Genomic DNA, 14,735 nt, shown 5'->3' on the forward strand with positions numbered 1-14,735 from the left:
AGGTCGTGAGTTCGATTCCTGGTACTGGAAGAAAAACAAAAACAAAACAAAAAATAAAATAAAATTTGTAAAAAGAACAGGTAAAACAGCTAGGCTTCTTCTCAGCCTCCCCCCACAAACCTCTCAGCCCTTCCCTGCTTCTGCAGACCCACACACACCACAGAGATCCATGCCAGGGCCTGGCTACTGGCTGTGGACCACGTAAAGACAGTCAGTCCCTCACCCAGGGTCCACTAGGACATGGAGAAGAACTGGCTTGGAAAATCCTATTTCTTCACACCAACGAGACAACCAAGTAGGCATACAGAACACGCTGCAGTACCATCCTCACAAACCAGGACACATTGGACAGACAAGTGTGCAGGCAGGTAAGTGAGGGGGAGGACAAGGTGGCAGGTCCCGTGCACGCGCGCACACACACACACACATGCAGAATCCCTTCTGGAATCAGCCAGCTGGCCAGAAATGAAGCTAAAGGTGGACCAACACATCGAGACAGCAAAAAGAGGAAAAACAAGCAGGCATTCAACAGCTCTCTCTGCACAAAGACGAATCTCCACCTCTGTCTCCTAGCATCTCCCAGCACTCTCCCAGCCTGCCTGATCGCATCAGGTCTTCATTCTAGCATCGCTGCTAACATGAACGGGGAGAGTTTATGATGTTCAAGATTAGTAAGTGTTGAATCACTTCATTCCAATTAGCACTTCGGCCGCAAACAACGAGACGTCGCATGTAAATGTGAGGAACATGTTGAAAGCTGAACCCCAAAGCACAGATGGCTCCACTGCTGAAGAGGATGGCACGCTCCTCTGACAGAACCCCAGAAGACCAGGACCAGGAGATCTAAGACCAAGGCTTTCACATTTCCCAGCTACCCTGAGATGCCTCTTCTGAGTGGCGCGGGGTGCTGCCAGCACCTCACCCCCCATGGGTCTCTCTACTGCATCGACCAAATGGCACCACTGTGCTTGGCTGCGTTTCCACCCTACACCGACCAGAGGTGACTTAGTGAAACCCGGTACTCACTGACTCCCTCAGGCACGCAGCACAAGGCAGGGAAGCTGCTGCTTGTGGTCCAACTCAGTCATGGTGAAGCCAAAATCCGACAGGCAGAAGCCAAAAGGCTAAAGTGAGTAGCATCAGATGCTCTCAAATGGAGGGATTTACCCACCCCATCCCCCAAAACCTCCAACCCCGACTTCCTGTGCATGTGTGCACACGTGCACAGGTGTGTGTGTGTGCACCTGCATGTGCATGTGCTACTGAAGCTTGAACTTGAGGCCTTCACACTCAACTTCATCCCTAGTTCTTTTTGCTAACTTTTTTTTTTTCAGACAGGGTCTCTTATGTAATTCAGGCTGCCTTCAAACTCAGTGATTGTCCTGCCTCGGCCTTGTGCGTGCCAGAATTACAGGTATGTATTATCATGCCCAGCCCTGGTCCTTTTTACTTAATTTGAGATACAGTGTGAGTCACTGAGTGCCCAGGCTGGATGCAAACTTGGGTACCCATGCCTCAGCTCCTAGAATGCTGGGACTACAGGCACCATGCCCGGCTCCCAATTCCAACTTCTGTCCTCCGTCTCTAAACACAACTTACCTTCATGAGCTCGAAGAACTCTACCGGGGAAGAGAGGACTCTGACGTGAGAGCTGGAGACACCAAACTCGGGAACCAGGTTTCTGATCCACTGGAACCTGTGCACGCCCTCTGGGCAGAGGCAGCAAGGTGGGGAAGTGACCTGGGGAACGGCTGGGGACAACAAGGGAGCCAATAACAGCCATGGTGACCTGGTTAAAGAAACACACAAATGGGTTACCCTCTTCAGTATCTCTGCAGATGCTTCTCTTGTGTGGTCGGGAGAAGAGGTTTTCTTCTGGCCAATTTCATACTGCCTACAATATTTTAAAAAGTGAGCTAAGCTGGGTGTGGTGGTGCACACCTGTAATCCCAGCACTCAGGAGGCTGAGGCAGGAGGATCACTGAAAGTTCGAGACCCACCTGAGCTACAAAGTAAGCTCAAGGGCAGCCTGAACTGTATAGCAAGACTCTGTTTCAAAAGGACAAAGAAAAAGAAGAAAAGGTAAGCCGAGCATGATGGCACATGCCTGTAATCCCAGCACTTGAGAAGCTAATACAGGAGGACTGCTGTGAGTTCAAGGCCAGTGTGATCTACAAAGTAAGACCCTGTCTCAAAATAAAACTAATAGGGGCTGGGAATTTAGCTCAGTGGCACAGTGCCTGCCTGGCAAGCGTGAGGTCGTGAGTTCAATTCCTGGTACAGGAAGAAAAAAAAAAAATCAAAATAAAACCAATAAATAAACAAATAATAGCCCAAACTGGGTGTGGTGGTGCACATCTGTAATCCCAACATCCGAGAGGCTGAGGCAGGAAAACTGCAAATTTAAACCCAGCCTGGGCAACTCACCCAACCTGATTCCACAACTTCGCAAGCTCTTGTCTCAAACTCGGGGCAGGGGGGGCTTGCAGCTCTGTGAAAGCCCTAGATTCCATCCCAGTACTGAGCAAGGAAGGAGGAAAGGCAAGAGGGAGCCTAACCACTTTTCCCTCTGGCCCTCTCCCCTAACACCTTAAGGAGCCTACTGTTGAGCAATCTGCCCATGCCAAAGGAGAAACCCCAAACTTTAATTCCAAACAACTCAGGGACCAAATTTACAGTAACTATGAGTAAACTCACAAAAGCGACCATCTGGTTAATACTACCTCTTAACAAATCCACCTTTAAAAAAAAAAAAGGAAATTCACATGCAGATACCTAAAAGGAGAGGTCTGGTAAAAGTCTGAGTGCTACTACACAGACCCCAGCCATATGACTCATGAGATGAACATGACTTCTGTTCAAGGAAAACACTGGAGAAACAGTCCTTTTTAACACTAAGATCTTTAAAAACAAAAAAACTCAGATCTATCAGGGTGTGATGGTACACGTTTGCAATGCCAGCCTCGGGAGACAGAGGCAGGAGGATCACTGAGAGTTTAAGGCCAGCCTGGGCTCCACAGTGAGTTCAAGGCCAGCTTGGGCTACATAGAAAGTACCTGTCTCAAAAAAAACCACTCAGATCTGGCTGGGTATGACAGCATATGCCTATAATCCCAGCATTCTGGAAAGTTGAGGCAGGATGATCACAGGTTCAAGCCCAGCCTCAGCAATTTAGTGACTTAGTGAAACCCTGTCTCCAAATAAAAAATAAAAAAGGGTTGAGGATGTAGCTCACTGCAAGGGCCCTGGGTTCAATCTCCACTATTGCAAAAAAGGGGGGAAAAAAATAAGATTTGAAGAGAAAATCTGGAGTAGGAGCAGGCTGAGGAAAGGAGCCCTCTATGTGATGAGATGCTGGCAATGGTGACGGGCCCCTCTGCCATAGCCACTTCCTTGCTGGGGGTCACAGCCCGCCTCTGGCCAGCACTGACCACACGCTCTACTGAGGTGAGACTAGAGGACTGCGGCGCTGCGCCTAGAGCCACATCTCCGCACCTGCACACCCAGAGCCCCACCAAACCCTACCCTGCTTTCAGTTCCAGTCCTGCACACAACAGCAGAACATCCCCCTCAGGTATGACCGCCACAGGACTCTGGGGAAAGGGTACTCAAACACCCTAAGCATGAATGGCCACAAATTCCAGGAAGATGACTTCACTGCTGGCTTCATGATAAAGCGCTGAGTCTTCCCAGGGCTCCTAAATGGCCCTACAGACGCCAGACGGCCCACAGCTGTGCTTCCCAGAAAGCCCACCAGTCCTTCATGGCCAACCCACTGCCAAGAAAGCCTTAGTCAATGGCAGAAGGCGCCTGCTCTCTGGGTCATGGGAAGACTGGACAGACCTGGCCTCAGCCACCCAGCACAGAGGTGGGAAAGCAGCAGCCCCCCTCCCGCTAGCTGGTCTCTAGCGGGGCGCTGACACTCATGGGTATCTGCTCACAGGGGAAAGGCTTGGCATGTGAGTGAGAGATTGCTGCCTCAACTTCCCCAACAATGAGCTACATACTTGACCGGCCTAAGAGGGAAAAAGAAGGACCCTTTGTCCAGGAGAAACTGTAAGACAATGGGAAAAAGTCTGCAAAGCAGCCTAGCAATCTGAAGCCTCCACGAGATGGGCGTCTAACATTCAGGAGTGAAGCAGGTCCCCCACAGTGGAAGCCACAGCAGCACATCCGCGATCAGCTGCCTCAGAAGGCCTCGCCTGCCTTTCAGACCACCTGGGAAAGAGCCAGGGCAGTACCTGTGCCCCCCACACCCCATGGTCAGTCCTCACACAGCCTTCACACAGGCCGAGAGCTGTAAACCAGCTCCCAAAGAGGAAAGTGAGGAAAGGAAACACTCCTCAGCACAAGGCAACCAGCCGAGGGCAAATGTCCAACAGGAAGGAGGCTAATTCAAGCCTTGCTGGGAGCACTCGCCACAGACCATGGCAATACACACCAAGAACCAGGCAGTCCCACCTTCCAGTCACGGTCACAGTCACCGTCACCTCACCAATTTCTTTTTTCTCTCTTTTTGAGACAGGTTCTCATTATGCAGTTCAGACTGGCCTTGAGCTCACTTTGTAGCCCAGGCTGATGTCAAACTTGCAACAATCCTCCTGCCTCAGCCTCCCAAGTGCTGGGATTCCAGGCATGCACCAGCACACCCAGCTTCACTTCACCAATTTACATACCTGGAATTATCTAAGAACAACAAGAGCAGAAATGCTAAAGTTAATTAAATGTCAAAATATATGGAATGTGCTTCAAGTCACTCAGGGGAGCAGGTGATACCTGCTACCAGGTGGCTTTATAGCAGCCTACCTTCAACAGGAATCGAAAAACTGGTAGAATTCAAAAGGAACTTAGAGGGGAGGCAGCTCAGGCAAAGAGAACCATGAGCAGATGCACACCGCAGACCTGTCAAGACCCACACTCAACAGAAAATCTTGGGAGGGCCTCGAGGGCCAGTCCAGAGGATACACTGTACACAGGGTCCACGCAGGGGTCATCAGCCACCCTCCTCCAATCTGCCCTGAAGAAGTCACCTAGCAGGACAGGCTGTGTGGCCTGAGAGCCTGGGACTGGCTATATCTCTCAGCGAGGTCTCTCTGCCAGGCAGCCGTCCTGAGAATGTCTCACCAGGGCCCCAGTTCAAGAGTTGCTGAAGGCATTTCTGCGTTGGCTTCCTGTTTAATCCGTGTGCTGACAGGTTTATTACTGTCAGAGAGGAGAAGGAGCTGGAAGCCAATTAGGTTTCACCGATTCACGGTGCCGCAGGGGCCACATGGGCACAGCCTCCAACTGCCCATTTTACACTCCCGAAGAGGAAGGCACTCTGAAAGGCAGCAGTGTCTCACACCAGGCCTGCGGGGAGAGCCAGGCAGAGTGCGCCAGGTCCTGGGCGGGCTGCTGCCAGGCTTGCTCAGGCCAGTTCTGCCCCGGGGCTGGTTCCCCCGTTGGAATTTTCTCAGAAAAGGTTTACCTCCACACTCACAGCAGCCCTCCGCACAGTACTTCGGCCTCCAGGGGCTGGCCCCCTGCACAAGTAACTCCCCTCTCCCCAGGAGGTTTACGCAGAAACCACATGTCCTACCAAAAACCTAAACCCAAGGGATCTAAAGAGGCAGAGGCTGTGGTTACCAAAAACAGCAGAGTTCTATGTCACACTCATCATTTAGAGAAGTAATAGGGCACACACACAATTTCCACATCTAGACTGACGCCCGAGTCATCTCTTTCTAGATACCATCTAGCACCCATTTCTAGTTATAAGAAAGAGGAAGTGGGGGAGGGGCCAGATAACAAGGCTCGCCCCAGCCCTGCCTCTCAGAAGGCCCACTCTGGGGCTCTGAAATGCAGGGGAGTCGGGGGAGCAGGTGGGGCTAGAGGAGGCGGTCCTCGGGTGCCAAGGCAGGGCACTGCACTGCTTTCTCCTGTAAACCTCACCAACCCAGACACACCCACAAGGCAAAGCAGTGCTAGAGGTGAGACAGGGTGAGCATCCTCTGGGAGTCAGGACGCCTGGCTCTGGGCAAAGCTTCAGTCACAGGACTCAAGGCTTCCCATGCACACGGCAAATTCCTTGAACTGGGCAATGCGCAGGGACCCTGACCTACAGGCCCACTGCTCTAACCACAGGGGAGCTGGGCAGGTAGGCGGAGAAAGAAGCATCTTCCTGCCATCTCGAGGAGGACCCACAACACATCCCTGTAATCCTAGCACTCTGGGAGGCTGAGGTAGGAGGACCACAAATTGAAGCCCACCCTGGGCAAGTTAGTGACGTAATGAGACCCTGTCTCAAAATAAAAAATAAGAACATCTGGGGATGCAGCTCAGTGGCAAGGCCCTGGAAAATATAAAGGAGGACCCACATTTCATCCCTGACCCCTGAGATTAGGGCAGCCACCCATACAGGACAGTGAAGCCCAGGCATGACAATGCACCCTCTCAAAACCCCTCTATGAGGGGCACGGGGACAGCGATGAGACCTCAGCTCAGAATAACCATGCAGCTGAGATGCCACCCAGCATTTACACCTATTTACAAAGGAAGCCTCAAGAAAAATAGAAGGCATTTGTCCCTTTAGGGGGAAGACAGGAATTTCCTGCCTCACCAAACATTTTGAAGCTACGTTTTTTCTCTCATGGGACACACTAGCAAACCTCACATTTCTTCTTTGGATGACGACAATGAGGCTGGAGACCCCATGTTCTCAGTGGAAGGATGCCAAAAGGAGAGGGGGCCCCCAGGTGTAACTCAGCAGCGACATGCTTGCCTAGTGTGCGTGGGGCCTTAGGCGGGAGGTTTGGAGGGAGAGAGAGAGGTAGGCAAACTCGGAGGTTCACCTTGGCCTCCACCTCACCCTTACCCACCCCCTCCACATCCTCTCACAGTTTAAAGGACGTACGTCTGCCACCCCTAAAGCAAAGTAAGTGCCTAATGACACAATGGGACACAAGCTGTAGACCAACTTCTGAGGGTTTTTCCCTAAGGGGCCTCGACCAAAGAGCACGGCAAAGCTGGACAAGTCTTCAGACGCTACCCACAAACCCATGACAGACAAATCGGATTCTCTGTCTTGCACACGGGGTATAGTAACTGTCCCTCACAGTGGGCTCACAGTTATGGTCTAAGAGTCCGTAAACACTGCTGAAACTCGTAAGTTTCAGGATACAAACTGAGGTTTGGATCCCATCCAAATCTATACAAAAAGTCTTTAAAAGAAACTAAGTTCTCTGGATTGCCATATTTTTTCAGAAACTACTTTTTAAGAAAACCCACCCTACACACACCTCCCCCTGCCTTCATACACATTTAAATGTAAAAAGCAAACTGATGAGGAAAGAGCAACAGTCATAACACTTCCTGAGAAGGGCTCGAGAAACTCCACTAAGGTCCCAGCCTTCCTGCAACCCAGGCAGCGGGCAGCCCTTCCTGACTAATGCAAGACCTGAACCCAGTAAGGGAAATGATGTGGATTCCCGTAGGTTACCCAAGACCAAGGGCCTGCTGAACTCCCCAGCAAGTGCCCCATCAGAGGCCACGGCTGCCAGCGATCAGCTCCATGCTGACCCAATGACTCTTCTCTTGCCTTTGCCAAGCAGAAGTCATATACATGGGGTAGGGGCGAAGGGAAGAAATTTAAAATATGCTTATAACCCACAATACACACAAGGTAGCCAAATGCACCAGATACAAAGTGTCTGACGGAAACCAATCACATGTTCTGCTACTGGAACCTGACTCCTGGCTGCCTTGAAATGACTCGTTTATGTTAATCCAATTACACTATCTACAGAGATTATCTAGCTGAACACTTTCATCCAGGCTGTTTCTATCTAGCCGCAGATTGAGCCTAATTCATCACCAGCTACAATACAGGCACAGATACTCATGTTAACATTAACTTAATAAAGTCACAGCTTGAAGCCAAGTATGGTGCTGCACACTTACAATCCCAGCACTCTGGGAGGCTGAGGCAAAAGGGTTCTATCATAAGTACAAGGTAGACTGGGCAACACAGTAACTTAGCGAGACCCTGGAAAAATATAAACCATGAAGGTGCTGTTTCAATCACTAGTACTACAAAAAATAAAGAAAAAGCCTACTTACTTTAATTCATAAGAGCAAGAACAAATTTAAATCATTTGGAAGAATTATGCTTTGATTCCAAATTATCTCCATCCCACTCATTCCACTGCTACAAACAAACTAAGGGATGGTTCTTCTCAATTCTAACAAGTAATGATGGGTGCCAACATCAGAAAGTTCATAGAAAAATAATTTCTGGAGGGGCTGGGGATTTAGCTCAGCGGCAAAGCGCCTGCCTGGCAAGCGCAAGGTCGTGAGTTCGGTTCCTGGTACCGGAGAAAAACCAAAAAAAAAATAATAATAATTTCTGGAAATCTGATGGTCCCTCAGAGTAGTAACTACTCTAAGACGAAAGTGGGGGCTGGGGATTTAGCTCAGGGGCACAGCGCCTGCCTGGCAAGCGCAAGGTTGTGAGTTTGATTCCCAGTACTGGAGAAAAAAAACCAAAAAAAAAAAGCTGAAAGTGACCAGCCATTACAGTGTAAGAAAATCTAATTGAAATAGCCACCTGCTGGTTACCTGCCTCACCTTTACAACTCAGGGTAGCTAAAACACCCATCCTGCCCAAAGCACACACACACAACTGTATCCCTAGAATAGAGAAAATGGGACCTGAGTTTCAAAAATACAGATTTTATTGCACATATACCTCAAACTGAAAACAGTTTAAAAGGGGAAAAAAAATTGTAGGCCACAGATAAAGTATTTCCTTGTATGACAGGCAAGTTCAAAATTAGGAACAAATGCCCTCCTGACTCACTTCCCAGCAGGCCTCATCTACTCCAAATAAGAAGCCCATCTGTGTAGCCATAACTCCAAACAAAATCTCTAGAGGCTTCTGCCTCCCTCTCCTGAGTTCCAGCTCTCCCACAGTCCACTGCACACTGACCACCTCCACCTCGAGCCACCTGGATACTAATCATCATCTCCAAGCCTATGGTCATTCCCCCAAACCCAGGGCTTTTTCTTACTCTGTTTCCACACAGTCACTAAGGCAGAAACATCCTTACCTCCTTGGCACCACCCGCCAAGGCATGCTGACTGCAGTCCAACCCTCTTTTCCATTCCCACACCCTAGACTTCTTAAAGGGCCCCACCATGTCAGGTCTGAATTATTAGCAAAGGAAATCATACATGGAAGACCAGAGTGGTGGTGTGAGCCTACAATCCCAGCAACTCAGGAGGCTAAGGCAACGAGGATCGTGAGTCCAAGGCCAGCAAGGGCAATTTAGGAAAACTCAGTACCAAAAAATGAAGAACAGCTGGGTGTGGTGGCGCATGCCTGTAATCCCAGCACTTGGGAGGCTGAGGCAAGAGGACTGATGCGAGGTTCGAGGCCAGCCTGGGAGACAAAGTAAGTTCAAGGCCAGCCCGGACTACATAGCGAAACCCTGTCTCAAAAAGACCAAAAAAAAAAAGAGCGAGCGAGTGAGAAGGAGTAGGAAGAAGAAAGGATGAAGAAGAAGGAGAAACAGCAGCAAGGAGGGACAAGGAGGGCTGGGGAGGGAAAAGGAGGGGAGGGAAAAAAAGAAGAGAGAAGAGAGAAGAAATAGATAACAGAAGAAAAAGAAAAGAAACAATCATACCTGCAATCTAGAACTTGCCTTCCTGGGTCTCGGGCCCAGAGGCTGACTTGCTCCTACCTCCTCTTTCCCTACTTCATTCCACCATCAGGTCCTAGAAGTGGTTTGAGTGCATGTGGGGTCTTAGAAATGCCCACCACGGATGTTCACATCACCCCCTCCTTCAGTATACTCTCCCCTTTCTCTCCTTTGCCTACTCTTCAAAACAACTCAGTTATATAACCAGGAAGCATCCCCTAACCTCTGAGTGCCTCTCCTAGATGCCACCATTCACCTTTCCTTTTATTTCCTGTAACTGCCTGTTCATGGGTCTCAGCATCCTGAAGCCAGGGCTGTGTCTCTATCTTTGCTTCCCCAGGGCCTGACACAGCAGTGCTCCACACACCATGAATAAATCAATTATCCAATGCTCCCTGATGCCAGTGAGTCAGATGCTTGCTTAAAAGGAAACAGCAGTATTTCAAGATCACTAATTAGAAATGATTTTAAGTAGAATAGTCAGTCTCTATGGCCATCGCTAAGCCTGAAAGGAAACCACAGCAGTAAAAGAACCGTTCCCCTTGATAGCCACAAGGATTCACCAGCCCCTTCAAGAGTTGAGTCAGATTGGCAAGCTGAAATCTAAAATAACTTAAGCTCATGACTACAGAGAACTACTATCAATGAATCAGTGATCAGAGAGTTACAAGAAACCACATCGTTCTGGGAATGAGGAATTGGGAGGTGCAGCAGAACAATGGAGAAGAAATGAAAGCAACCAACAGAGGGTGAGTGGTCACAGACATGAATAACTCCACCAAGGTCACAAAGAACCAGAAACCAGCACACGCCTAAAATTCCAGTACTCAGAGGCTGAGGCAGGAGGATCGCTGCGAGTTCAAGGCCAGCCTGGGCTACACAGTGAGGCCTTGCCTCAAAAAAACAAAGAATTAAATAAGAAACTGAATTTGCTGAGCTGAATTGATTCAGAGAAACAGCTCTCAGCTAGGTGTGCTGCCACACACCTGTTATCTCAGCACTAGGGAGGTTGAGGCAGGAGGATCGCCATGAGTTCAATGCCAGGCTGGACTACATTGGGAGACCCTGTCTCAAAAAACAAACAAACAAAAAAGCCAGGTGTGGTGGCGCAAGTCCAGCCCTCGGGAGGCTGAGGCAGGAAGATTGCCACACATTCAAAGCCAGCCTGGGCTACACAGCGAGTTCAGGGGCAGCCTGAACTATACAATGAGATCCTGGCTCAAAAAACAAAAACAAAAATTGTGGATGGATATGGAATGAGTTGGGAGGGGAAGTAAAAAATGATTAAGATACAATATGTATACCAATTCCCCAAGATGAATATAATTATTATATATTACAAACATATATGCTTTTCTTTTTGGTTTTTTAGGATAAGTCTCACTATGTATTTCAGGCTGGCCTTGAACTCACTATGTAACCCAGGCCGCCTTGAACTGATGGTGATCCTTCTGACAGACACAATTTTTTTTTTTTTTTTTTTTTTTGGTCTTTTTTGAGACAGGGTCTCACTCTGCAGTTCAGGGTGGCCTTGAGATCACTTTGTAGCCCAGGCTAGTCTCGAACTCGCAATGATCCTCCTACCTCGGCCTTCTGAGTGTTGGGATCACAGGTATACACCACCACGCTCAGCCAGACACAAATTTTTAAAAAAATAATAATTTGAGAATGCCCCCACCATCCTTGAAGAATCAATTTCAAGATTAAATAATGATTAGTAATGTGTTTTCCATAGGTTAAACACAACGAGGAAAATAATAAAATGGCCTAAACATCTCATCTTTAAATGTAGTACATTTCATGAAACTGTAAACCAAATTTCTCAATGGTGTGATTCCAGGACACAGACGTCACCTGACTGCCCTACCCACTGGAATGAACAGGTCGTTAGATAAGCCTCAGTTACAGAAAATGAAGAAGCCACCTCATCTACACTCCCACTGGGTTCACCAGTGTGTAAATAAGCCTTTCTGACCAATAGGTTTCTAAGAGTTTCCGCCTTTCTTTTCTTCCCTGTCTTTTTGAGACAGGGTCTGGCCATGCAGTTCAAGCTGGCCTTGAGCTCACTCTGAAGCCCAAGCTGGTCTCGAACTTGCAACCATCCTCCTGCCTCAGCCTTCTGAGTTCTGGGATCACGGGTGTGCACCACCATGCCCGTCTCCCTGCCTTGACTCTCTATTACCTAAAAGTTCCCCTAAATCAAACTTGAGTTTCTGCTGAAAATCTTCCACTGATACTCCATATGAGCAAGGTCCTTTCTATACCTACAGTCAGCACACGACTGAACTCCAGATCTCTGTAATAAAGACCAGGAGATCAAATCTCACCCAAGGATCACAGATAGAAAAATCTAAAACAAGAGCTAGGGTATAGCTGAGTGATACAGTGCTTCGCTAGCAACTGGAGGTCGTGGGTTCAATTCCCAGCATAGAAAAAAACAAATCTAAAATAATGCAACCTCAACTAAGGGATGCAATTTCAAGGCCTTTTTTTTTTTTTTAAAGAATCAAGTGTAAGGGTCAAATCTCTCCAATAAGAAAAGTACTTGCACACAGACAATTCCTCTCCACCTTAATATTAGCTATAGCAGAAGACCTCTTAGGTAAGCTTGTTCTTGACAAGTATTTAAAAGACCACTGCCTGATCAAACTGCTTCAACGCCTACTTCATCATTTACATAACTCACTTCAGTACTTTTCCAGAACACAGGCCCTTTGAAAAACGTAAAAAGGTTTTCGAGTGGTTCCTCTTCCCATGCCTGAGTGTTACTGACTCAGGATTGCTTCACAACCCGCTCCAGCAGGATGTGAGAAACGCTGCCTGCACACAATCCGAGCAGGGCTGATTCACTCCCGCCAAGTCACCTCACCGGCAGGATTACTTAAGGAAAAGACGTCTCTAGACCCAAACAGTGCCTCTTGTGTCAGGACTCTCCCGGACTCATATCTTGGGGCCGAAGGCAGGAAATGCATTTTAGCCCCAGGAGCTCCGCCGACGCCCCCAATGGACTCCCCAGTCCCTCTTTCACAGCACCCAGCGGACAGTGGCCGGAGCTTGCTCCCAAGAGCGGTGGGGAGGGAAAAAAGGACTGGCCTGACTCCGCGGGGGTCCCTAGGCTGGCCCGGTTGACAGCAGCGCTCGGGGCGCCCACTTCCCTTGGGCAGGCAGCAGCGAAGCCTGAGCCGCCAAGGCGCCGGGGCGCGAGTCGGGTGGTCCCCAGCCCAGCCACCGATCTCACCTCCTGCGCCGGCGGTCCCGGTTCCTACTGAAGCGGTCGGACAGGCGCCCCAACAGTGCGGCCAGTCCGGGTCGACCAGGTAGGAGGCCCAGCAGCCGCCTCCAAAACACCGGCCCCGCCGCCGCCGCCGCCGCCATGGAGACTCGCCGCTTCCGCTTCCGGCGCGCGCGAACTTTATTGAGTCCACTAGCGCGGACACAGCGGCAGTGCGCACGCGCGGGAGTCCGGGCGGCGGGAGTCCAGGCGGCGGGAGCGAGTCCCGACTTCTTACCTTCATCTAAGCTTAGGTTCCCCTCTGAAGACACCTAGGCGAGGCTTGGCGGCCCCAAGGGAGGATGATTGCGCTCTGAGTCCTCGTGCCACGGGGCTGCCCCACTCGTCACAGTCGCAAGCTGGTCTTGATGGGTTGTGTTAGGCTTGTGTAACCTCCTCAGGGTGGTAGACCTGTACAGAGCCATGTAACTTGGTGATCGCTGACCACCAGCCTGCGCAGATCCATGGATAGTCCTCGCCAGGCTTGGAGTGGGATGCATTTTTCACCTATTAGCTGCGACACCAGCTCTAAGGCACAGGGCAGCCTCAACATATCTCTGTGAGAGGAAAGACACATCTTGCGCCCTATACACTACCGGCCCTCGTCCCTTGGCATGCACAGTTCTATGTCCAATAAGCTGGAGAAACACGTGCCTATAAACCAAAAACACTTTTTAAAAGGGCAGAGCCTGGGATGTAGCTCAGTAGTAGAGGACTTGCCTAGCACGCAGGAGGCCCTGATCCCATGGACAAAGAAAAAGGGAGGGGTGGGAAAGGAAGAGGGGAGGGGAAAACCTTGCTGTATTCTGAAGGGAAGGAGAGGTGAACTTTGCTCTGTATCCTGGCTGGCCCACATAGGCTAGGACTTGGAAACTGGCAAAGCTGTAAAATATAATCATACCCTACCCCTCCCAGGGGTGTTGTGAGGTTTAAATGATATGGTCACACTGAAAACAACATTCCTAATTCCACCAAATTATCCCAGGGAAATTAATTACACATCCTACAAGAATGTTCATGTCAGCACTTTTCATGATATCAAAAATGGAAGCAAGGGGCTGGGGATTTAGCTCAGTGGCAAAGCGCCTGCCTGGCAAGCGCAAGGTCGTGAGTTCGGTTCCGGTACCGGAGAAAAACCAAAAAAAAAAAAAAAGGAAGCAACTCCATAGAGGAGCTGGTTAAGTAAACAATATCAACAGATTAGGAATTTACACTTTCGCAGAAAATGATGTTCTAGAAGAATGTTTTATGACACTGCATATAAAAGTTAAGTTACTAGCCAGTGCCATGGTATATGCTTGTAATCCCAACACTCTGGAGATTAAGGCAGGAGGATCCCAAGTTCAAATTCAGCCTGGACTACATAGTGAGACACCGTTTTTTGTTTTGTTTTTAAAGGACACTGTGGTGTACACCTGTAATCCCAGCACTCTGCAGGAAAATTGCAAATTCAAGCCTAACCTGGGCAACTCAGTAAAGACCCTGTCTCAAAATAGAAAATAAAGCCAGGCATGGTGGTGCATGCCTGTAATCCCAGCACTCCGGAGACTGAGACAGGAGAACTGCCATGAGTTTGAGGCCAGCCTAGACTACATAGCAAGACCTTGTCTCAAAAAAAACAAAAAAATTTAAAAATAAAAAGGACTGGAACAAGCGACTGTCTGGCAAGAGCAAGGTCCTGAGTTCAATTCCCAGTACCAAAAAAAAAAAAAAAAAAAAGGGCTGGAATGCAGCCCAGGTAAAGGCCCTGATTTCAATTCCCAGTAACACACACACACACATACAAA

At 49.1% G+C, this 14,735-nt stretch overlaps 1 protein-coding gene across 2 annotated transcripts in view; it reads right to left on the reverse strand.

The window, feature by feature from the left end:
- The window catches only part of Pgs1 (phosphatidylglycerophosphate synthase 1), a 42,929-nt gene extending 29,756 nt beyond the window's left edge, over positions 1 to 13,173 (reverse strand). For both annotated transcript variants that reach the window (XM_005407376.2, XM_013506038.1), the window contains exons 1-2: positions 12,916 to 13,173; positions 1,600 to 1,789 (exon numbers count right to left, since the gene is read on the reverse strand). In XM_005407376.2, coding sequence (XP_005407433.1) covers positions 1,600 to 1,789; positions 12,916 to 13,052 — 327 coding nt within the window. In that variant the 5' untranslated portion in view covers positions 13,053 to 13,173. The remainder of the gene's footprint in view (positions 1 to 1,599; positions 1,790 to 12,915) is intronic.
- Between the last annotated feature and the right edge of the window lie 1,562 nt (positions 13,174 to 14,735).

The sequence above is a fragment of the Chinchilla lanigera genome, unplaced genomic scaffold, assembly GCF_000276665.1.
Source record: "Chinchilla lanigera isolate Chin_1 unplaced genomic scaffold, ChiLan1.0 scaffold00105, whole genome shotgun sequence".
Taxonomy (NCBI): domain Eukaryota; kingdom Metazoa; phylum Chordata; class Mammalia; order Rodentia; family Chinchillidae; genus Chinchilla; species Chinchilla lanigera.